The 25,134-nt window shown below is 50.7% G+C and overlaps 1 protein-coding gene across 1 annotated transcript; it reads right to left on the minus strand.

The window, feature by feature from the left end:
• Positions 1–2,773: 2,773 nt before the first annotated feature.
• Positions 2,774–8,287, minus strand: LOC124690625. Its single transcript, XM_047223985.1, has 2 exons — positions 8,243–8,287; positions 2,774–4,367 (listed from the first exon to the last, which is right to left on the minus strand). The coding sequence occupies exon 2, from the start codon at positions 4,355–4,357 to the stop codon at positions 2,774–2,776; it is 1,584 nt and encodes a 527-aa protein (XP_047079941.1). The 5' UTR covers positions 4,358–4,367; positions 8,243–8,287.
• Positions 8,288–25,134: the final 16,847 nt, after the last annotated feature.

Raw genomic sequence — 25,134 nt, forward strand, 5'->3', positions numbered from 1 at the left:
TTCTTGGCAGCGAACACACGAAATCTGCGTGGCCAGGTTTTCTTATTTTGCAATGTTTTAACCATGTTCCAAACTACGTATTAGTTTGTGTAATGTTCCTTCTCTGTATTAAAATGAAAATGCAAAAAAAGAGTTATTTTAATGTTTGGGAGGGCGTGTTTGGGGGCTGCGGCTGGGAAACGACGCACCCCAAATCCGACACCGTTTGGAGAACGCTTTGGGGGACTCGACTGAAGATGCTCTAATATCTTAGGCAACTCAATCAACATCGAGGGCAGCATAGGAAACCATCTTATCAAGGCAGCAAAACAAAAAAAAACCTCCCCAAATTATTTAAAGTTGGATTCTTAAGCTCACAGTAAACCAAATGAACCAAATGAACAAGATCATGATCAACATCAAAGCAGTAGATGAATAAAGGAGAATTTTGGACCCGCGATGTTTCTATTGTACCACTCTAGTAGGTGTAATGTTTGTGGAACGGTGTTTCACAAGTGGTTAATGCCAAATTGTGCTAGTACCCAAGCCTAGGCCCCACTTTTTGCACAGTTTTGATTGGAGTTAGTGGCACAGTAGCTCCATCACCATCAGCATTGCTATCTGACTTGTTGTGCTGCTTGCTCTCAACCCTCATTTTAACTAAGGGCATCTCCAGCGGCACGACGCATTTCGGACGCCCGCTGGCGTCCGTTTGCGTCGCCTGGCGGACGCCAAAATGACCGCGAGGGGCCAAATGTCCGTTTGCGTCGGGGGCTACCTCCAGCGGGCCGGCGCATTTTGGACATGCAAGTGTTTTTTTTTTGTTACTTCTTTTCAATTTTGTTGAATGATCAAGTTTTAAACGCGGAAAAGTTATACTCAATGATGTCATGTTGGTCCAATCGAATAGATTATAGCCTAAACAATTAACCGGATACTTTAATCGAGTAGATTCAAACATATTTAACATACAAAGAAGAAGAAATTTAAAAACATATAAACTAAAACTATTTTTTGGCCTTCTTGTTAGAAGGCCCTGCCTGGTCGTCGAAACTCCGGCGTCTCTTGCTTGTCACCTCCTCGTCGGAACTGGAGGACGACGCGCCCGTCGAGGAGTTGAAACCGGAAGAAATGGCGTCCTCCTCCTCCTCCTCGTCCTGGCCCTCCTCCTCGTCCTGGCCCTCCTCCTCGTCCTGGCCCTCCTCATCGTCCTCGGCGTCGCTGGCAGCGCCGCCTCCGTCCTCCTCCTGGCCTTTGCTGTCATTGCCGCCTCCATCCTCGTCGTCCTCAGTCGGCGTGGAGGAGGCAGGGTCGCTGGCCGTGGAGCCCGGATCGCTTGGCGTCGTAGGGGATTCCCACCAACGCAGCCATCCGGGCGACTTGCCCTCTCTCTCCGAGTCGGACGGAAGCGTGTAGTCGCTCATGGCATGGCGCTGTTGGAGAAAAAGAACAAGAGGAAGAAGAAGGAGGCGGTTGAACTTGAATTACCGTACACGCGGGGGTTATAATGTGCGCGGATTAACGGCGGCGCGTATAACGAAAAGGCCGGCGGTTGCTCTTTCCCGGCGGTTCGGCGCTCCATTGCGGCGGTTGCCACATCGGCGCGCGTTGTGAATTCGAGGCCGATCGAACCTAGATCGCTGCCATGAGGGCCCGTGGGGAAGCGAGCGGACGCTCCGCGTGACCGCCGAGCGTCCGCGGAGACGCAAACCTGGCGCATATTTGGGCCAGGTTTGCGTCTCCGCGGACGGCCCGGTCACTTTGCGTCGCGCCGCTGGAGAGGGTGCCGGACGTATTTACGGTCAAAGCGGACCCAAACGGTCGCTCAGCGTCCGTTTCCGTCGCGCCGCTGGAGTGCCCTAAGACTAAAATTGCATCCTTCTTGGCTTTGCGAGGGCGCTTTCGAGCTGAAGTCTAAACTCTATAGCTCCTGGAGAGGGGGATGTCTGTAGCCATCTTTCAAATCTCTCTGCCGCACACTTCTTTTCGCCTCTCCCATTTTGTTGTGCCCAAACTGTAAAAGCGCGTAACTGGATGCTAGCACAGAAATAGCATAGAGAGAAATAATCGAGTCTTATTTCTAGAGATTAGACAAACGATGTCTAGCGGCACAAAAAGCAGAGCAAATCGATTACAAAGGTAGAACGGGGAGAAAAAATAGTCAAGGAAGAACAAGAAACGATCGATAACTAGATATGAGTATGAAGCTCACCAAACTGGTCAGCTGCACCCTTTTCGCCATCTATCCTGGCGTGTGCATCAAGGATCCAGACGATGGTGGTGAGCTCACCTCCGATTGCGAGCTGCTTGGCATGGGAATCCCGGCTGCATCGGATGGACGCATAGATGAGCAACTTCACCCAGGCATCCAGGATGCGCTCCAACATCATCTGCAGATCAAATACTTGTCCACGCCAAACGTCCCGCAGCATATGATGCATACGCATATCTTTGGGGGGTCCCCTCTTCTCGGGGCAATTCGATGGCCTGATCCGTTCTAGCATGAGCCTGGCGTACTGAATTCCATCAGAGAGAATAAGACTCTTGTTGTACAGCTTGCTTCTACTACTTCTACTACCAGGCTCACTGTCTGTGCCTGGCGCAATCTCCTCTTGGCGTTGCAGGATGCTCCCCAGCTCGTTATCTCTATCTGTAGAACAATGCATGTTTTTATTGCGATGCCAAAGAACTTCCAAATCCTCGCGGGTTGCTTCATGCAGGCTGGAGAGCTTAAGGCCTGGTAGCATGTGGGGGCGTACAGCCAAAATGAACATCATATAACTTGACAGCTCTTTTATTGCCTTAGCTCTTTTATTGCCTTGACGTACTCGTAATTGAACGATACTCCTTCTCTTGGCCTGCGCAAGAGAAAAACTTCCGTGGCGATGTGCCATGTGAGGACGACCTCTTGGAATTCAGGGCCGATCCCAAGAGCTTCGTCTAGTTTCCTACGATTCGCCAAAGCACCTCTTGGATCGTGCACTGCTTCTGGCATCGGTGGCTTTGGCTTCAGCGGCGGCTGAGCACCTGGCTTCGGTGGTGCAGCCGCTGGTGGTGGTGGTGGTGGTGGTTTGTCTGGTTGATATGATGACTTCATCTTTTCCCAAACTTTTTCAAACAACAAGTCCCTGATGAATGGTGAGATTTCAAGGCCATCCAAGTACCCATACTGGTATTCCATCCAAACGCCTGTAGATGCAAAGTTCTTAACCAGTCTGCTGAGTAGGCTGGTGGTTTCACGAGTGCACTCGTGTAACAGGTTGTACCTCCCGATGGCTCCCGACCACCTCCTGTAACTCGTTGGCTCCTTGATGAAGAGCCGAGACGGGGCTAGAAACACGAGGAAGAGACGGAGCCCCTTCCATGTCTCCACAAAGTTTTTGAGCCAATACCTGTTGTTGATGAAGGCATATGTCCACGTCGACCCTAGTGCTCCGAGCAGCCATCTTACATCCAGGATGAAGGTTGCAACCAGCAAGATGTAAGTGATTACGACATCTGCGCTCCTCTGGCCTTCTTTGCTGTGTAGCCAGAAGAGCGCAAACGCGGCCGCGGTGCAGGGCGGCGAGATGACACGGAGGCCGTAACCTGGCCAGGTATGGACAACTGCTGCCTTGGTGTACATGATGTCGTACATGAGGGAAAGTTCCATCTCCACCATCTTGCACACGCCCTTCCATCCACCAGAGAATTCTTTTTCCCGCGTAAGGTCGCGCCTGAGCGGATTCTTGCCAAACGGATAATCAGTGAATTCTCCCTTACTGACGTAAAATAGACCATGAGCGGCCAGCAGGGCTTGCTCGTTATCCAGCTCCTCGCCTCGAACTCGACTCATCAAGTAAGAACAGAGGCCCATGGGCTCCAGCCCCTTGAGTGAGCTCCGGATATTTCCCAAGCCGCCCCGCCATAGCGCCACTGTGCCCTCTATATACTTGGCAATGCCCAGGAAGAACATGATGAAGGACGCCGGCAGCAAGGTCCCTGCATTGCCACCAACAACAATATGCTTGTATAGGACAAAGATGACCGATACGAGCTGTAAAGAGACTTCTAGCACTTGGCGCGCTGCAAGCACATTATCCTCGATAGAGAGGGCACTGATGTTGTCTGGTCTGCCAAGGTGCATTAGGAGGAAAGGCGTCCAGAACGCCACAAGCTGCAGCTCTTGAGACGCGCTGCCAAGGAACAAGTTAGCTAGTGCCTTGGTCGTAGCCAAGCTGGCAACCTGGTATGCAGGCCATAGGAGGAGCATCCGCCAGCCAGATGCTCTACGCCGTCGAACTCCCGCAAAGAGGACCAGGACAAGGTATGCCACAAAGCTCGAAAGGACCAACCCCCGGATCAGCCATTCGTTTACCAGCGTCAGCAATCCAGCCATAATATTGGTCCTGCAGCAAAGTTCAGATTACATGTCATCACTTATGAAAATTATATTGGTTAATGCTGCACATGTATGCTAAAAGGGGGCCGAAATTATGAGCACGTTACATTAGAACATGCTATAAGAAGTGTAAGTGCGAAAATTATGGCAGAACATAACTAGTTGTGCTCTACTCTTCTGTATAAGAACAATGCAAAGTGTTTTGGTGGTTCAGCGGAGGCGGGTTCGTCTTCGGCCAGGCGGGGCGCGGCCTCGGGGCCGGCGTGGTAGTTGGAGCGGTGGCTCCGTTCTTTCGCCTCCGCCTATTGCGTTTGAGGTGTGGTGTCGATCTGGTTGGTCGTCGACCCGTGTGGAGCGCAGCCTCGGGGCTGGTGTGTGGTGTCGTGTTGTACGGTTTTTCGGCCAGTTTTCCTCATAAACGGGCCAACTCTTTTCTCCTATATCAATGAAAGGCAAAGCTTTTGCCTCGTTTCAAAAAAAAAAAAAAAAGAACAATGCAATATGCTCGAATGTGTATATATGTTTTTTTTGAAAGATCCAGCAAATTGCTGGCTTTTCATGTTAAGCAGAGGACATGGGTTTACAGTCCTGAAAAGTGGACAATGCACGCGAGAGAAAGGTATAATAAAGAGAAAAGAAAAAGAAAAACATTCACAGTTGGGTTTAAGACCCTGCAGCTTTGGCCTATTCCTCTCTGTATAGCTATACACTGGCGCCAGCAAGCCGCCAATCTTCAAAAATTCTTCTGATCACCGAGACAACTTTCCTTACCAGCCTAATCTTGTCCTGAAAAAATCTGCGATTTCGCTCATTCCAAAGCTATGAGCATAGAATAAATCCCTTTTCTCCAGGCAGAAGGTAGCTCGTGGATGATTTGCCTCCAAAGATCAGCAAGACTGGAGTGAGAGTTCCAGGACGCCGGATCCAGGCTCCGGCATCCCAGCCCAAACTTTTGAAGAAACATGGCAGCTGCTGAAGAGGTGCACAGAGGTCTCCAGTTCATGGGTACACAAGGGGCATAAATAGCAATTTGGCCATCCTGACACATGAGCCGATCAGCACACCAAAGTCTGCGGTGGAGTATGATCCATGGGAAGAACTTGTACCGGGATGGCGCCCATGGTCTCCAGATGATGTCTTTGAGGATGGATGGGTTTCGACCTTCAAACTGAATGTGATATGCAGAGCTAGCAGAGTAAGAGCCCGAAGGGGCGAGGTTCCAGACAATGGAGTCTGCACACCTGGCCCTAGGATGATGTGTGCGCCCTGAATCAGCCGCCAGAGCTTCAGCCTCCAGGAATTCATGCACAATGTCGTTAGTGAGGTTGTGCTTGAGATCATCAATATTGCACACTCTCCTATCCAAAACTACAGCAAAAAGAGAACCTGAGAAATTGAAAATTGCAGAGAGATAGAGAGAGAGAGAGGGAGGGAGGGAGGGAGGGAGGGGAGCTACTGCAAGCGCGCGCACAAACGGGGTGATGACGGGGAGAGCCTCGGCTAACGACGGCCCTGCTGCCCGCTCTCCACCTCGCCGAAATCCCCAATCCTAGGGTTCTGGGCGACATGGTCGGGGAAGAGGTCGGCGCTGCTAGCGTGTGAGCAGAGGCCGTTGAAGTCGTGGTAGACGAGAGGGATGAAGGCACCGCGGCGACGGGAACGTGCGGCAGAGCCGGAGGTTCGGTAAGCGGCGGCTTGGTCTGCAGGAGCGCCAGCGGGCTGTTCCGCCCTTAGGTGTAGCGTTGAAGACGCAATGGACGCGAGGCCAGGCGGCGCAACGTCGATGGAAACTTGCGGCAGCGGCGGGGGTGGGGGCACCCGGCGGAAGCGGCGGGGGTAGTGCCGGCGGCGGTTCGCCATGGGCCGCTCGAGAGGGTCTGATGAGTGAGTCGACTTTTCTTTTTCGTTTTTTCCTGTTCAATTTTTTTTTAATCTACCTATTCAAAACTTAGGGCAAGAGATCAGGTGCTCAGCTTTCGTCCTTTGAAAAAAAAGTAAATCCTTCCCCTCTCCCCTTGTCGCCCGCCGAGGGCGGCCGGTGCCTTGGCGACCCTCCTCCTATGTTCCCCCGTCGCCGACTCGCCGTTGTCGGTGGGTGCCGCTGGGCAAGCCCGTTGTAACACATGTTGGTGCGGGCTCGACCAGAAAACGGTGGAAGGCGTTGTGGTTGGTGGCATGGTGCTTCTGCCCGCCACCGCCGGTGCTGCAGGGTGAGATCGTGAGGGCGGTTAGATCTGGGTCTGGCGGGCCCAACCGTTCTCACACCTCTGCTTTCCCCATTCTGGCCTCCCGTGCGGTGCTTTTCATCGTGGTTGCTCGATTGAGGTAGATGGAGGCGTCTGAGCGCGGGTTCTGGACCTACGCATTAGCCAAAGACCATTGGTCTTGCCCGCTCGGTAGTGCCGCAACCATGCTGGGCTTCTGGCTGTTTTGGTGTCGCTACGGGCGATGTTCTTGCTGGCTATCTAGGATTGGGTCCTTGAGCTAGTGCTTGCTCGAAAGGGTAGGAAGCATGCTTAGTACTGCAGCTGCTCTCGCGGTTGTGGTCTGTTTTCCCTCCGACCAGTTTGGTCACGCTAATGCACGTATTGGCGCAATGCGGTTGGTGCGATCATCGTCGGTGATGTCTAGATCCGTGTCTGGCCAGGCTTGAACAGCCAGCTCTTGTGTTCATCCAGGTGAGTCTAATTGGGCTAGACCCTTGTGCGGCTTGGGTTGGTGGCGCGGTTGTCATTTCTGCTATGTCCGCTCTACGTCCTCGTGAAGGTGGCCAGATTTTTGATCGGGTTGAACCTCGGCGAAAACTGTGCATGGCTCTAGCCTGTGTCGGTGACGGCGTCACCTGCATGTGTTGTTCCCCTTTTGAAGGGCGTCCCGATGAGGTCACTCCAGTTCGAATTGATGGACTCCATTCCTCCGCCTCATATTGCTTTCCTTTGTGCCCTCGCTTCATGCAAGCTTCTTTGGTAGTGTTGTGTGGATCATCCTGTGATCTCTCGCTGGTGGCACAACCTCGCACAAGGGTCGGCCTAACTGTTGTTACACGGTTTTGTTGCGCTTGCTGGTGGCTTCCCTAGCACCTTGGGAGCCTTGCTAGGTTGGCGTATGGCCATAGCTATTGTTGGCGTTCCTATTCCTAACGCTAGGGGGTGATGTTGCATTTGGTATGGACCTAACCCGATCTCTTATCGGCTTGTCGTTGTGTTCTCCTTGGGCTGTAGTTTTGGTGCGGGGAGGGTTTGCTGGTGTGGACATGGTCGTGATTGCTTTGTGCAACAGAACACAATGCTCCCTCATCCTAAATCAAGCTGTCGTTTCGGCTTGACATTTTTTGTGTTGTTTTTTTATTGTTGGTTTGGTTGTGCACGGAGCGCACCTGTGTTGTAACTCATGGTGTAACTACTAGCCGGTTGATGGATTCGTTAATTTAAAATCAAACTTATTTTGAGCCTTCCGTCTAAAAAAACTAAGGGCAAGACTTGAATATTTGGATAAACTCATAGCAAAACGGAGGCACGCTAACGATATTTGTACTAAATCCAGGTCAATAAAAAATTCGGCTGAGTTTGGTATATGAGAACTGAACCTTTGTTACATGGCAAATGAGTAAAATTGAGGAGATTATCAATGGAATAGAAGCAATCTTCTCGATTATTCCCCTCTAGGGTTGCTCTGACTGTCATGTTCTTTCGCGTGGAGTGCTTGAACAGCAAAGGCATGGCCAGCCGCAGAGGGGACGGCATGAGCCATGACGATACACACAAAGTGTGTATATGTGATTCTTTCACGCTAATTTTGTAGTAGAACACATGATGCATCTGTGTGTATGGAAGAAACCAAAATCATTGCATTTCTTGCTTCACATCAATTTTATGAACTCACCAGCTTAATTAGCCGCTACCATGATCTGCTGCCTCTGCTCTGCAAATGACCTCAGCCACACCGGCGGTCGGCTCAACGAGCTCCTAGTGCCGCTGCCACCGTCGGCCGGATGGATGACCGTCCTAAGCGTAGAGATGCTTCGTGCAGGGTCAATGGCGATGGATAAGAATGGTTTGCATTGCTAGGCGCGCGGTAGCTGGTGGTTGCCAAGAGCTCAAGACACAGAGCAGACAGTGTCGGTGCTTGTGAGTTGTGACCACAGTAGGCGTCTAGCTAGTGGCGGAATGTTCAAAGGCGTTGATTCTTCTCACCTCGCAGGACCACCTTGTCTACCTCGGTTGGAGTTTGGAGATGTGGTAGATCCTTTCCATGGTACTGCAGAGAAGCCGAGTTCTTGGAGGAGGATTGCACATCATTGTGACGCGGAATATGCACGTGTGCCCGGCGCACTACAAGAAATTTCTTCTTTGCCGAGTGAGCAAAATAATTTGCAATCTTTTGCCAAGTGTTTTCTTCTAGTACTCGGCAAAGATTTTGACGAGTGTCTTTTACCGACAGGGGATGGCTCTACCTGAAAGGACATGTGTGAGAAATGTTGGGTTTAGAGCTCAACAATAGTATATAACAATTTGCCACATCATTTATAGTCAACTTATAGCTAGTATGTACAATAGTAAGCTATAAAAATTTAATACTTTTGCAATACATGACCCGCCTTTTACCCTCACATAGTGTCTAGGAACACGTGGTAGAGCTAGCTATTAGATAAGAGCCAACTTCTGTCTCTCTCCTAATCTCTCTCCTCCAACTAAGCAAACTTATAATATTTTATTTTTTATAGTCAACTGACTGTACCTTATTGTACCTGCTCTTAACTTAATATGCTGGATATATTATTGAGCCTCTTGGACAAAGTGTGACGTTTTTGAAACCGAGCTACATGTAGCTCTTTATTTTCGAATAATAAAAATTCGTATTTCAAAGTTTCAAGAAAATCCAAAGAAAAATTCTAGAGGTAACCAATGATAAATTCAACAAGGGTGTAAAATCTCAATATAAACAGATTTGTATTCTAGGCTACGACAAAATCTGAGAAATTTTATAGTATTAAAATGTGTACTATTCACTATAAAATTTGTCAGAATATGTCTTATTTTGTGTAGCCTAGAATATGAAGCGGTTTGCATTGAGATTTTACACCATCGTAGTATACATCATTTTGGCAATCTCTAGAATTTTGTTTCGAATTTTTTGAATCTTTGAAACGCAAATTCTCAGTGTTTGAAACTAAAGAGCTACGTGTAGCTCGGCTTCCGTTTGAAGTTTTCCCTCTTGGACAAGTCTATATAACTATATAAGGGTACATAGGTGGGAAATCTACTTTGGCTCATAGGTGTAGATGCACCCACTATTTAAAATCATATTTTAAAATATTTAAAAGTTCTGAAAAAATATCAGGATGTACATCCGGACATTTTATGTTCGCGCACAAAGTTTTACAGAAAAATATTATTTTTTGTAGCCAGTTTAAAAATCAATTTCCGACGCTCCAAAATAGCTTTTAACGAGACATATTTTGTCTTTTTTACATAGTGCACACAAAAAAATTCTCATTTATTTCGAATTTTTTAACATTTTGAAATAAATTTAAAATTTATTTTTTATAATAGGTGCATCTAGACCTATGAGCCAAAACACCATGTCCTAGGTAGGTTAACTTGTGGTACAAGACAAGATCACAAGAACGGTTCATATATCTATATCCTATCTTTCGGTAACCCAATACCATACTCCAACATCTGCTGTAGTCATAGAGGTAGCGTCGTGAACAATAGGAGCATCGCAAACGGTTTGACTAGAGAGAAACCGACAATAGTAGCGGGTACTTCGTGTTGCAGTGTCGCGGCTCGAAAGCTTGGAGTGTATATGAAGTTGTTGAGGCGATCAAAGAGGTGGTAGCCCTTTGTGCCGATGTCGAGGTAGCTGGGAGCGTGGGTGGTGCAACCTTGGCTGAAGTAGGCGTGCGAGGAGTTGCCATGGTCGATGTCATGGTCCAGTGCCGATGTGGAGGTAGCCGCATGCGCAAGGCGCGCGACGAGAGTGACATAGACGCGTCAAGGCAGTCATGGAGGAGGGAGTCGATGCCAAGGTGTTGGGGGGATGACCCCCGGTATGCCAAAGGCATGCCAAACCGGATGGTCTTATCCATCAAGATACCGGTTTAATATTTATACCGGAACTCAAAGATAGGAATTTGGCTAGTAAGCTAAGCCGGTATCCCCAAGAGGGGTATACCGGGACCGGATAGAAAGGATGCCGGAGACCGGAAGAAAGAACATGTCGGCAGGACCAGTCAAAGATTCTCTCCTGAGCTAGAGGACAAGGATGAACTAAGCAAAGTGGCTTTAAACGAAGGCCTGAAGACAAAAAGGAGGATGACGGCCAAAGAAGCCGGAGGACGTCAGCCTCCCTGTTTAAAGAAGACCCCGGCGTCATCTATGATTAAAGTAGCTTTGTAAAGTATCTTTGTAAAGTAGTTTGTCTAGTCAAAGATGCCCTTAGGGTTTCTTGCCCTGTAAGCCACCCTCTCCCCTATATAAGGAGAGGGGGCAGCCTCCTTCACGGGCGAGCAACAGAGAGAGAGCGGAACGTAGAGAGAGAGAAACCTTGTAAGCTCAAACCTGTAACCTGTGGAGATCAATGAAGATAGTGATCTAGAGCGAGTTCTTCCTTGTGTCTTTCTTCTTCAACCTCTGGCCTTGGCCAAGTTCTTGAGGAAACCATCCGGAAGTTCATCCCATCTAGTCATAAACCCTCCCCCGAATCCTCTAGCGTCCATTCGGCCCCAACATAAGCCATCCTATGGCATCTGTTCGTTCACCACGACGACAGTTGGCGCCCACCGTGGGGCATGAAGTGGCGCTTGCTGGGAGTTCATATTCGGGCGGGCATCCTCGACATCAACGGCGAGCGCACGGTGTCCGCGCTCGTGCAACGCATCTACAACATGGACTTCATCAACGACAACGCAGGTTGCTTCGCCAACGGTGGCAAGTTCCCGCAGAACGGCCGCACCATCGAGTTCGGCAGCCTTCGCGTCTATTTCGGCACCGTTCCTGTGCGCCAGCGCCTCTCGCCGGTGCTGGTGGCGCCGGATCCGCCAAGGTGGCTGTGTGCTGGCCGCGCCGCCGGCAGCGTGGAGGTCATGATGGCTGGTGCGGTCAACACCGGCAAGGGAGCTGTGGAGGAAGGAGATGAACGTGCGGCATCGACCCGCCCGGCAAAACCGCCGCTGGAGCGTGACGCACGCGTCGCGGGAGCATCTTCAGCGCCACCGGCAACACCTCTTCAAGCGGCGATGCACACGCTGGCCACGCCCATCGCGCAGAACATCGACCCGGCAAAGGCTCAGGAGGAGCTGGAGGCCACGCGCAAGGCCCTGCTTACCGGTGGCGCAGACATCATCCGGGCGCAGCGCGAGCTGAACCTAACTCTACGTGAGTACAACGCAGCCCATGGCTTTTCTTCTGTTAGTGCTCATGCTGCTAGGATACCGGAAAACCGGCTTAAGGCTCGCAATCTAGATCAGGATTTGCGCAGAGAAGTTCTTGCCGGCAAAAGTGCATCTGTGTCTGTGAGCATTGTAGAAAAACCTAAGTACAGTAGCCCGGATAAAACTATAAAAGCCGCTAAAGCTGCAGTAGAACTATGTGAATCGCTTTCCGGAGACGAGTTGGCAAAGCAGCAAGAGCGTGTAAAAGAGCTGCTGAAAACTATCGAGCAGCAAAATGCTGAGCAGCTAGCTAAGCTGAACGAGGCAGTGGCCTCAAAATCCGCGCGTTCAACAAAGAATGCCGGAAGCAAGTCCCATGGGCAGGCATCGTCCCCCCATCCGGACAAAAGAAGGGAAAGAGAAAAGAACGCACGGCAGATGACTGTATATGATCCGGTCCTTGCCGGAAAGCAAAAAGCCGGGCAGCAAGATGCCGGTAGAAAAAACCAAGGGGCAGATCGGGGCTACGCCAAGGGAGGCTATGCCAGAAACAATCATGCCGGTAGATATGAAACCGGGCAAAATTATCGAGCCGCAAGAGTGGCATATGTCGATGAAGAAATGCCACCGCCAGGGTACCGCCAGGCAAGAGCCGCGGAACCGGAAGGATATGACGAATCAGATTCCGAGGTGGAACGAACAAGAGTCCACCGGAACCCTTTGGGGGAACGCCTGGGGGAAAGATGTTTGCCAGACCGGGATGCGAGGCACAGGTTGGACAGAGTACATCTTTCCGCAATAGTCGAATGTGAGGGACCTCCTGGCCCAAGGTGTTTTGGCCCACGAATCATGAGAGAAGAGCCACCGGTGCGCAATTTCCAGTTGCCCCGGGACACAAGAACGTATGATGGTACGACCAAGCCGGAAGACTGGCTGGCAGATTATGTCACAGCCTGTTTACGTGGCTGGTGGTGGAGTAAACCGGCGTTGGGCGGTAAGAATCATACCGTCCTACCTGGTAGGTCCTGCAAGGATTTGGCTTAACAATTTGCCGGCAGGAAGCATTAACGGGTGGTTGGATTTTGAGGAAGCCTTTGTGAACAACTTCAGCAGCACTTACAAGAGGCCAAACCGGCCCCAGCAGCTCGCGCTGTGCCAACAGCGTACAGGAGAAACAGACCGGGATTATCTCACCCGGTGGAACTCAATGAGAAACACGTGTGAAGGAGTGATTGAGGCACAAGCCATTGCTTGGTTCAGTCAGGGATGCCGGGGAGGATCACCTTTGTGGCAAAAACTGCAGAGAAGCATGCCAACAACTTTGGCGGAAATGATACGTGTGGCGGATAGCTATGCGTTGGGAGACCCAATGCAACCGGCAGTACAAGCTGAGCCGGAGCAGTCGAATCCGCCTCAGCAGCGACAAGAGCAATACCGGGACAACCGGAACAACAAAAGAAGGGAAGATTTCCCGGATCGCAGATATGCACCACAGCAAGTTGCTGCCGTGCAAGAAAATTACGACGCCAGCGGCAGTCAGAGACAGAAAACTGGATCGCAGCCATGGGCGGGTCCTAAGAAGCAATAGGTTGAGAAGAAACCCTGGGGCCAGAAAAAGAATTGGCAAGAGCCTGTGAAATACACCATGGAAGCCGCCATGGATCAACCTTGCCGGTGGCACACGCCGAACCCGGATCACCCGTCAAACCATCTGACGAAGGATTGTTCTTGGACTAAGTACTTGATGCAAAAGGGGCGGTGAAGGATGCACAAGGACAAGGGTGCTCCACAATGTTGCCGCCACCGCAAGATATGCTGCGCCAACAGCAACTACCACCACCACCACCGCTTACTGGAGCAAATGCTCTACCGGTACAGCCCCAGCCAAACAGGCAACAGTAACAGCAAGTTAACCGGGTGGAGGAAAATCGTGATCAACCTCCGCCACCGGCACCTTTGGGCCGGAATGTTTACGAAGATCCACATTTGTGCATGGTCGTCTTTGTTACCGAACCAAATGACAGGCAGAGCGTGCATCGCCGTTCCATGGAAGTGAACGCGGTGATGCCGGCAGTACCCAAGTACATGCTATGGTCAGATCAGGAAATCACCTGGTCGTTCAAGGATCACCCTAAAATCATGCCGAATCCGGGCGGATACGCTCTTGTTGTGGACCCAATCATGAAGGGGCCGGAAACTCGGGTAAAGTTCAGCAATGTGTTGATAGACAACGGCAGCAGCATAAACATCATGTACAAGCATACCATGCGTACGCTGGGCATAACAGAGAATATGTTGCAGCCAACTCGCACAACTTTCCATGGGATCGTGCCGGGTTTGTCTTGTGCTCCAATAGGAAAAGTTCGGGTGGATGTATCGTTTGGAGGACGCGACAATTGTCGTGTTGAAAACATTGAGTTCGAGGTGGTGGACTTAGATAGTCCTTACCATGCATTGCTGGGAAGACCGGCATTGGCAGCTTTCATGGCCTCAACCCATACGGATTACCTCAAGATGAAGATGTCGGCACCTCGCGGACCCTTAACCGTGGTGGGAAACTATAAAGTCTCGATGGAAACCGCTTCCGCCGGATCAAATCTGGCAGAATCGCTGGTGATAGCGGATGAAAAGAAAAGAATGCAAACTGCTGTTGCGCTGGCTCAATCCTCAAAGTTGAGCTTAGCGGCAATGAGTGGAAACTTGGCCTCACCGGCATTCAAGCCGACAAACGAAACGAAGGACATTGTACTGGATCCGGCTTACCCAGAGCGCACCGTTCGTATCGGTGCCGGCCTCAGTCAAGCATAGGAAAGCGCGCTCGTCCGCTTCCTCCGTGAGAATCGGAACATTTTTGCCTGGTCTACTGATGACTTGGTAGGAGTTCCGAGGGAGCTGGCTGAGCACTCTTTAAACGTCCGGAAGGACGCCAAGCCGGTGAGACAACCTTTGCGCCGGTTCGCCGAAGATAGGAGGAAGATCATTGGAGAAGAAGTGACAAAGCTGTTGGTTGCCGGTTTCATCGTGGAGGTCACGCACACAGAGTGGCTGGCTAATCCGGTGATGGTCGAGAAGAAAAAAGATGAGAACCTGGAGGCACAAGCTCCGAAGGTGTGGCGCATGTGCATCGACTACACCAACCTCAACAAAGCTTGCCCAAGAGATCCTTTCCCTTTGCCCCGGATCGATCAAGTGATTGATTCTACTGCTGGGTGTGAGTTGTTGTCTTTCCTGGATGCGTATTCCGGCTTCCACCAAATCCCTCTGAAAAAGGAAGATCAAATAAAAACTGCGTTCATTACCCCGCACGGGGCTTATTGCTATGTTACGATGCCTTTTGGTTTGCGCAACGCTGGTGCAACGTACCAGCGCTGTATGCAAAAGTGCTTGTTTGATCAAATCGGAAAGAATGTGCAAGTCTATGTGGACGATATCGTGATAAAAACTAAGGTAAAAGACACGTTAATCGATGATATCCGACAAACATTTGACAACCTAAGACGGTTCCGGATGAAACTCAATCCGGCAAAATGCACTTTCGGTGTCCCTGCCGGTAAGCTACTCGGTTTCCTTGTGTCAAGCCGTGGAATCGAGGTGAATCCGGTAAAAATCCGAGCAATAGAAAGAATGACAATACCACGAGAACTCAAAGATGTGCAAAAGTTTACCGGAAGCTTGGCATCGCTAAGCCGGTTCATAAGCAGGCTAGGAGAAAAGGCCCTGCCGCTTTATGCTCTAATGAAAAAATCCGATACTTTCGTCTGGACCCCTCAGGCAGACGCAGCATTTAAAGAGCTAAAAACAATGCTGGTTACCGCACCAATACTAGCCTCACCTTTGGAAAGGGAACCTATGCTGCTCTATATAGCGGCAACAAACCGGGTGGTTAGCATTGTGGTTGTGGTGGAACGAGAAGAGGAAGGAAAAACCGTGCAAAGGTCGGTATACTACCTGAGCGAGGTGCTCTCCTCCTCAAAACAGAATTACCCGCACTTCCAAAAGATGACTTATGGCGTGTTCATGGTCGCCACAAAACTCAAGCATTACTTTGAGGAACACCCCATGAAGGTGGTGAGTGAGGCACCCATCTCCGATATCATGGGCAACAAAGACGCCAGCGGCCGGATTGCAAAATGGGCAATTCAGCTATCACCATATGTACCGGTGTATGAAAGAAGAGATGCCATAAAATCGCAAGCTTTAGCTGATTTTTTGGTCGATTGGGCGGAGATACAATACAAGCCGCCAGAACACAAGATAGAATACTGGAAGATGCATTTTGACGGATCCAAATTGAAGGAGGGTCTAGGTGCCGGTGTGGTGCTCACCTCACCTAAAGGAGATCACCTCCGGTATGTTCTACAGGTGCACTTCAGGGCATCAAATAATGTCGCTAAGTACGAAGCTCTGATACATGGACTTAAGGTCGCAAAAGAAGTCGGAGCGCTCCGGATCATTTGCTACGGCGATTCAGATCTGGTGGTGCAGCAGTGTTCCGGAGATTGGGATGCAAAAGATGCCAACATGGCCTCATACCGGTTTCATGTGCAAAAGATTGCCGGCTTCTTCGAAGGGTGTGAGTTTCACCATGTGCCGCGGGCTGAAAATGAAGCCGCGGATGCTCTATCCAAGCTGGGCTCATCGAGGCAAGAAATTCCCCCCGGAATAGCCTTGGCACACTTAAGAGTTCCATCAATCAAACCAAGTCCGGAATCGGAATCAATTTTTGTACTAGAATCGCATGTGGTGCCAATGGATATCGATGAAGGAAACCCGGGGACTGTTCCGGCACACTCGGGGACCGCTTCAACGAACCCGGGGACTCCACCGGTAAGCTCGGGGACTGTGGCACCCATACCGGCAGAGGTAACGCTCGTGGACAACATGGACATAGACATGCCGGTGTTTGTGGTTAGAGAAGCGCCATCTTGGGTTAAACCTATTAAGGAATTCCTGATCAACGGCACCTTGCCGGTTGACGAAAATGAATCCAGAAGGATACAAAGGAGGTCCAAAGCTTACACCATCATCAATGGCGAGGTATACAAGAGAAGTGTTACCGGTGTCCTCCAAAGATGTGTGGAGCCGGAAGAGGGAAAAGAAATGCTAGAGGAAATTCACCGAGGAGAATGCGGGCACCACGCCTCGTCAAGGGCACTGGTGGCAAAGGTATTCCGGCATGGATTCTATTGGCCAACGGCTTTGGAGAATGCGGAGGATATGGTAAGAAAATGCAATGGGTGCCAGAGGTACGCCAAACAAAACCATACCCCAGCATCCGGTTTAAAAACCATACAACTAACTTGGCCATTCGCTGTCTGGTGCCTGGACATGGTTGGACCATTTAAGACCGCAAGGGGAAACATGACCCACATCTTGGTCATGGTGGATAAATTCACCAAGTGGCTGGAAGTGAAGCCTATCGCAAAATGTGATGGCCACACAGCAGTAAAGTTCCTAAAAGATGTAATTCTGCGGTATGGATACCCGCACAGTATCATAACTGACAATGGCTCAAACTTTGCTCAAGGAGAGTTCAAGCAATTTTGTGAACACAAGAACATCCGGTTGGATTTGTGCTCAGTGGCGCACCCACAAGGCAATGGTCAAGTTGAAAGAACGAATGCTTTAGTACTTTCCGGTATAAAACCAAGACTCATTGATGCAATGGAAAAATCGCCGGGATGTTGGATCGATGAGCTACCATCAGTGCTGTGGAGTCTAAGAACAACTCCGAACCGGTCTACCGGATACACGCCATTCTTCATGGTTTATGGGGCAGAAGCGGTCATACCAACCGACATTCTCCATGATTCCCCAAGGGTGCAGCTCTATACCGAAGAAGAGGTAAAAGAGGCCCGAGAAAATGATGTGGACTTGCTAGAAGAAGCAAGAGAACTAGCTCTGGCAAGAACAGCCATTTATCAGCAAAACCTCAAACGCTATCACAGCCGGAAGGTTAACCCGAGGGTATTCCGAGAAGGAGACCTAGTGCTACGCCTAGTGCAGCGCACTGAAGGCCGGCACAAGCTTTCCCCTCCGTGGGAAGGACCTTTCATTGTGAGCAAGGCTCTTCACAATGATACCTATTACCTGATTGATGCACAGGAATGGAAGAAAGGAAAGGCGGACAAGTCAAGAGAGGAGACCAAACGCCCATGGAATGTAGCTTTGTTGCGTCCTTTCTACTCTTGAAGTGGTGCTGTAAGAGTTCCTTTTTGTACCTTACTTACTATGAATAAAAGATGTCGGAACCTCGAATGAATCTCAGGGACTACCCTTACTAAGCTCCAGGCGTGGCCCCGGTTGCCTCGAGAACAGAGGTTTCCGGCGGCGGCGTCGGCGTAGAGGATGCCGGCACGGAAGTTTCCGGCGCGGCCTTGGAGGAGGTCTTCTTCTTTTTCTTCTTTTCAAGGACGGGAGGAACCAAAGGTTCCGCCCACCCGGCAGGTTCTTTCCCGGCGCCCATGTTGCCGGCGCCGGTGTCTTGGGTCTCTGGAGGGGAGGCAAGGTCCTCCTCCGCGCGGTGATCAGGCGATGTAGGGGCCGCGCGCCCCGAACTTGTTGTGCCTCCCAGAGGGGAGGCAGAGGTGGTGCCGGCACCAGACAGTGCCGGGCTTGAGTGACGAGGAGGAGTTGAGGTCCTGGCAGAACCGGCAGAGCCCTCAGGCCTGGAGCCGAGCTTGAGCGCGGGGCTGAAAAAGAGAAGTAAAAGATTGGGAAAGAAGCAACCGGAAAGGAACTTGGCGAAAACGAAACAAGCAGAGAAGTGGAGCCTTACCCGGTAGCGGTCGGCATCTGTTTGCCCTTATGGCGCCTCACAGCAACGACCTTACCCGCGAGAGGTTCGGTCCGGAAGCGCTTGGCAGGAGGAGGTTGGCTTGAGCCGGCATCAGAGGCCGGGGTCTTGTTCTTCTTGCCCTGGGCCATGAGTTTGTCAACAAACTCTTGGCCTGCCTCGGCGTGCAGCAGGGCGACATGCTCATGGACCTGTGGTTTGATGTTGGCTGAGGGAACATCTACAGAAGAACAATAACAAAGGAATATGAGAAGTATAAAAGAAGAGCTACCTCAAGGATGGTCAGTTCATCAGACGAACCGGCAGGTTCCGGCGGAGACTTGCCGAGGCGCGCGGCTGGAGTCCGGCCCATCTTCAGATCATGCCAAAAGATGACGGGGTCGGGGTCAAACTTGTCGAGACCGCGCTTCCGGCAATGGCCTCGCCGGTCAGATTCGATGCCGGGGAAACGGTCCTTGGCCTAAAAGAACAAAAGAGAAAAAAGGGGGTTAACCGCAATGAAAGCTTCCGGTGAACCGACCCGAGTTGTGTAATTTCTTACTTCTTGGGTCGGAGGGTTAGTAGAGATAAGAGGCCGGAGGCCCCATTCCCAATCTTCCGGCATGGAGGTCTGGCAGATCTGCCTGGCCTTAAGGACAACATCCTTCTTGCTGAAAGGAAGTCCGGTGATCTTGGTAGGATCGTCGGGGCCATACATCTCACACATCTTGTGGGCGCGGCGCTTAAGAGGAAGCAGCCGGCGCGAGATGAAGGTGCGGATGATATCATCGGAGCAGATGTTGGTGTCCTTCATCTGCTGTTTCATGAAGCGTATAATCCGGTTTGTCTCATTGTGAGACTCCTTCGGATTGTAGCTCCAGTTAGTCTTGGTGGGCGGCGCCGGATCAAAAGGAGGCAGATCAATGAGATCTGCGGCGCCGTTGTTCTTACCATAGAAGAAGGTCCCTTGCCACAACCGGCATGACTCGAGACCGGAGAACTTGAAGAAGGGGCTCGCTTGACGAGAGCCAATGATGCAAGACCCGCATTGTACGGGGGGCTTGGGTTTAGGAATGTCTAAGCCCTGAACGGAATTAATCCGAAGGGCGAAGAATCGAGCAAACGTCTCGCGAGTGGGACGAATGCCGATGTAAGCCTCCATAAAGGTGACATAGCAGGAGAGGTAGAAAATGGCGTTGCCGGGAAGGTGGTGAGGTTGGAGTTTGTAAAAATCAAGGAAACTCCGGAAAAAAAAAGAGACAGGGAGGCCGAAGCCGCGCTCGAAATGAGCAAGGAAGACGACGCGTTCGCCGGGGTTAGGCGCCGGTTCGATCTCGTCGCCAGGAATCCGGCAGGATACTCCTTCCGGAATCCTCCGGGACCGGTATAGCCAGTCAATCTCGTACTGACTAACGCTGGAGCCCATCCAGGCTCCGCGAGTGATCTCGGAAGAATCAGCGCCGGAAGCTTGGCTAGAGCTACCGGCATCTTGCTCTTGGCCGCCGTCAGATTCCATCTGGGCTAGATCTGCGCTAACCCCGTCGGAGGCGCGATCTTCCGGGTTACTCGGAGGAAGAAGTGGAAAGGTACTGTTCGGAAGACATTCGGATTTGAGGAGCCCCGAATCTACTCGAAAAAACAAGTTCCCCAAGAACTACCCCCGCGAGAAGATCTACGAAAGAGAGAAAAAGCAAAGAAAAAGAAGGAGTAAATACGCTTCCAAATCAAGATCTAAAGAGCAAGCAAAAGAGGAGTAAACCCGGATAGGGCCTGACCTGGGGTGGCGGAGTCGCAGAGGAAGAAGTTCGCCGGTGGTTGGGCGAGCTTGTTGTAGGCGAGGAAGTCCGTCGACGGTGAGGCGGAGAAGAGCTTGACGGAGCGCCAATGTCGCGGCCAAGAGAAAGGCACCACAGAAATTCTTCCCGCGGTGAAGTCCGGCGGCGTCCGGCGGCGCGCTGGTGAAGATTTGCTGGGCGGCGGGGCTCGAGCAAGCGAACGAAGTGGCGGAGGCGTACGAACAAGGAGCACTGGTGCGCGAAGAACTGGAGAATGCGAGAAGAAGAAGGAGAAGGGGCGGTTTTGCCCTATAAAGGAAAAGAGGTGGGCCAAAAAACCGCTGAACCGTAGCGGTTCAGCCCGTGGGCCACGACGGTTCGCCCCGCGGATCGCCACGTGGCGCGACGATACACGCGCGACAGCGAAAAGCCACAGGGAGGGACACACGGATCCAGAGAAGTGGTTGGGATCCGCTGTGGAGCAATTAATGCGCGCGCGGAAGCCGAACGGAAGTGACCCCTGACACTGGCGCGTCAGTCACAGTGCGCATGTCTCTGACAGGCGCGGGACCCGATATATTCTCGACCTCGCCGAGGAAGAATTAAATGAACAAGATGCCGGAAGATAAGCAGCCGGAGAATGCCTTGCAATGAAAGAGGGCATGACTCCGGGCAAAGATGCCGGAGCCAAGCAGAGCGCCGGATAAATTAAACCGGTATACAAGAAAACGGGAACCTGGCATGGTCTGTTGGATAGAATCCGCCAGACTATACCAGCTTCGGGGACTAATGTTGGGGGGATGACCCCCGGTATGCCAATGGCATGCCAAACCGGATGGTCTTATCCATCAAGATACCGGTTTAATATTTATACCGGAACTCAAAGATAGGAATTTGGCTAGTAAGCTAAGCCGGTATCCCCAAGAGGGGTATACCGGGACCGGATAGAAAGGATGCCGGAGACCGGAAGAAAGAACATGTCGGCAGGACCAGTCAAAGATTCTCTCCTGAGCTAGAGGACAAGGATGAGCTAAGCAAAGTGGCTTTAAACGAAGGCATGAAGACAAAGAGGAGGATGACGGCCAAAGAAGCCGGCGGACGTCAGCCTCCCTGTTTAAAGAAGACCCCGGCGTCATCTATGATTAAAGTAGCTTTGTAAAGTATCTTTGTAAAGTAGTTTGTCTAGTCAAAGATGCCCTTAGGGTTTCTTGCCCTGTAAGCCACCCTCTCCCCTATATAAGGAGAGGGGGCAGCCTCCTTCACGGGCGAGCAACAGAGAGAGAGCGGAACGTAGAGAGAGAGAAACCTTGTAAGCTCAAACCTGTAACCTGTGGAGATCAATGAAGATAGTGATCTAGAGCGAGTTCTTCCTTGTGTCTTTCTTCTTCAACCTCTGGCCTTGGCCAAGTTCTTGAGGAAACCATCCGGAAGTTCATCCCATCTAGTCATAAACCCTCCCCCGAATCCTCTAGCGTCCATTCGGCCCCAACATAAGCCATCCTATGGCATCTGTTTGTTCACCACAACGACACAAGGTCGATGCAATCCGAGCCACCGAGGATGAGGCGCGGCCCTAGTTTTGCCAGAACTAGGTGCACGTCTGGGACGAAAGCATACTCTAGTTTTGCTAGAACCAACGCATAAAAGAAGTCGGAGACGTGGTCGAGGCAGTCGTAGAATGAGTCCATGTCGAGGAAGACGTTATCGAAACCGATGAAGACAAGGCGTAGACCCGAGGCAGGGACGCGTCCGGGGTGAAGGAACGTGCCCGTGTTGCCAATATTGGACGTTCAAGGGCAGGAACCATCATGAACTTTGCACCATTGTCATAGGTACTATTAGTGAAGCCTCCAGGACAGTTGTGCATCACATAGCGACAAAAAGGGAGATGTGCGATGAAGTATGCGGTTGTCGGGGTAGAAAAAATAGTCGGGGAAGAGACGATCACGCTGGTGACGATATCTGGATGAAGAAGTAGAAGCTGGTGAAACCAGCGGCGGACTGGGGTGGTCATGTTGGACACCTATACATGCATAGGGGTAGTTGACGGGACCTGCGACGACCAAAAGTGGCAGTCGTAGAGGACGGAGTCGATGCTATCTGAGCCATCAAAGACAAGGTGCGGCCCTAGTTTTGCCAGAACTGGGCGGGTATCGGGGAAGAAAGCATATATACTCCGGTTTTGACATATTCGAATACGCATAGAAGAAGTCGGTGACACGATCGAAGCAGTCATAGAAGAAGTCGATGCGTAGGAACACATTGTCGAAACCAATGAACATGAAGCGCTGACCCGAGCAAGCCAGACTCGGGGACGCATCAGGGCTGAGGCACGTGTCAGCGTTGCCAATATCAGACGTCCGAGGGAAGGAACCATCATGAACCGTGCACCATTGTCGTAGGTACCAGCAGAGGAGGCCTCCTGGACAGTTGTGAGCCGCAGAGCAGCGAAGAGGATGAGGTGTCGATGCAGTCCGTGGTTGTCGGAGTCGACGAAATAATTGGGGACGAGACGATGCCGCTGGCGACGAGGTCGTGGTGCATGAAGACATAGAAGGCGGCAAAACCACCGGCTCCAGAGGCGGTTGGCGTGTTATGGATTCTTGTCTCTTGCTGTTTGGGTGTAAGAGTCATCGGCTCGTGTGGGACATGGCCTTGGAGCCGGTGTGTACTGTCATGTTGTATCGGTTTTCGGTCAGTTTTCCTTATATATTAGCCATTGTAACGGTTTTATGAACTGGCCAATTCCCCTCTTCTTAATGAATATGCATTGCCGGTTGTTAAAAAAAATCCTAGGCGTAGATAATGTTTGACTCTTCCAAATGCAAAATATCTTCAAAAAAAATTATATTCTAATTTACACAGTCAAAGACGTGCTAAATCTGACAAATCTCGAGTTTTCAAAAATGTACTCTTCACCTACCAAGATCCACACGTTTGTTGTTTTCTTCTCAGCCTAACGAATTTTGGATTTGTCTTTTACGTGTTAGTAGATTTCATCATGATCTATATCTTGAATTTCTACGGACTCTTTTAAAGAAAATCTTCAAAAGTTTCAAAATACTAATTCCTGGATGTACTAGTATCATGCATGTACAACTAAATGCCATATATCCGCTCCCACACATGCATGGCAATATTACGTGTTAAACTATAAAAAACAGTACTTAAACTGAACAAGCTCAAGTACCCCTAGGGTTTCCGTCCTCCCCCAGGCGATTCTGGTGGTGAGTCTCTAGTCTCCTACTCCGAACCTTCTCCGTTCCGACTCCGGCTAGAATTCTCTAGCCGTCCCCATCCATAACTCATCGTGAGTGTTTTCCTTGCCGTCTTAAGGGTGGCTCACGAATCGTCAACACGTTCTCGTCTCCCCTGAGGAACTAGGGTTTCTATTTTCGTCACCATGGCCGACAATCAATCTTTATCCAACCTTGGATCAGAGAAAGATCCAGACCTCGGGAGAGTTAACTCTGATCGGGGCATGCCGCCGGTGGAGCGGGCAGCTGGCAAAGAGTCAAGTTCAGAGGCACCCAGTGGTGGTGGTATTGACTCTCTCTTCGATCGCCTTGAGATTGGAGAGGAGGAATTCGACGACTTAATCCTTGAAGAAGCGGATGTCAACTTGGAGGAGAGTACTCGCTGGCTAGCGGTGGCTCGTGTGAACTGCAGGAAGGGATACAGCCATGAGGCATTTTTTCAGCAGATGAGAGCGGCCTGGAATTCAGCGAGGGAAATTTCGATCAGGCCAGTGGGTGCCAACAAATTTTTTATTCAATGTTTCTGCCTTGGTGATTGGGAAAAGGTTATGGAGCGCGGTCCTTGGCTATTTCATGATTGGGATGTGATCCTTGCTCCTTATGATGGAATTTCTGATCCAGATTTGGTTGTTCTTGAGTTCATGCCTGTGTGGATTCAATTTCATAAGATACCATAAGCTTACCATAAGAAGGAGGTGGTGACACAATTGGTCAGCCGCCAGGCTGGGGAGGTGATCACAGTAGAGATGACTCCGGCTGGAGGATTCAAGGGCGATTTTGTACAGGTCCGTATGAAGCAAGATGTTCGTAAGCCGTTAACCCGCTTTGTCTCAATCTCCTTGGGAGGGAAGAGATCGGTGTTCGAAGTGAAGTATGAAAAGCTGGGTATGCTATGTTTTGCATGTGTGCTAATTGGCCATGAATACAAGGAATGTGGTACTGGTGTGTTTGAGGACAAGGAGTTGAAATTTGGTGATTGGATCCATGCTTTCCCACGACGTGGGGCGTGTGTCTGGCTCAGCATGGGGTGCCTCTAATGGGCGTGATACGCCAATGTATGCAGATGACCGTGGTGCCATAAATGAGCTTAATTCTTATGGAAGAGGCCTCCCAGGTACGTATAGGGACAACTCGGGGTAGAGGAAACTACGTTGATTGGCGGCACCACCCTCAGGACATGGAGCTTTCTGATAGTGCCGCTAGTCCTATTAAGCCTGGGGATCATCACATGTCTGATGCCGAGAAAACAACTAAGAAAAGTCTTGCTTTTGAGAAAGCTAGCCCAGATGAAGTAGGGGCTTTGGTTAGTCAGAGAGACTTTCTATCCTATAGATGCAGAGGCCATCCTAAAGAACAAACCATCAAGAAGAGGGTTTTCTGATGTTCTGGCATGGCAATTGGAGAAGTTTGGATGTTTTACTGTCCGGTCCGCGTACCACTTGGCTTTCAATAATCTCCCGGCGCAATGCTCTTTTGGAAGCTCAAGCAATCGACCAAATGGCAAGGATCCTTGTTGGGCACGGATCTGGGGCTCTTCAGTACCTCCAAGAGTTAAAACCTTTGCATGGAGAGCAGCCTCTAACGCCCTAGCT

This window comes from Lolium rigidum, chromosome 2 (assembly GCF_022539505.1).
Source record: "Lolium rigidum isolate FL_2022 chromosome 2, APGP_CSIRO_Lrig_0.1, whole genome shotgun sequence".
In the NCBI taxonomy this organism is placed as follows: Eukaryota; Viridiplantae; Streptophyta; class Magnoliopsida; order Poales; family Poaceae; genus Lolium; species Lolium rigidum.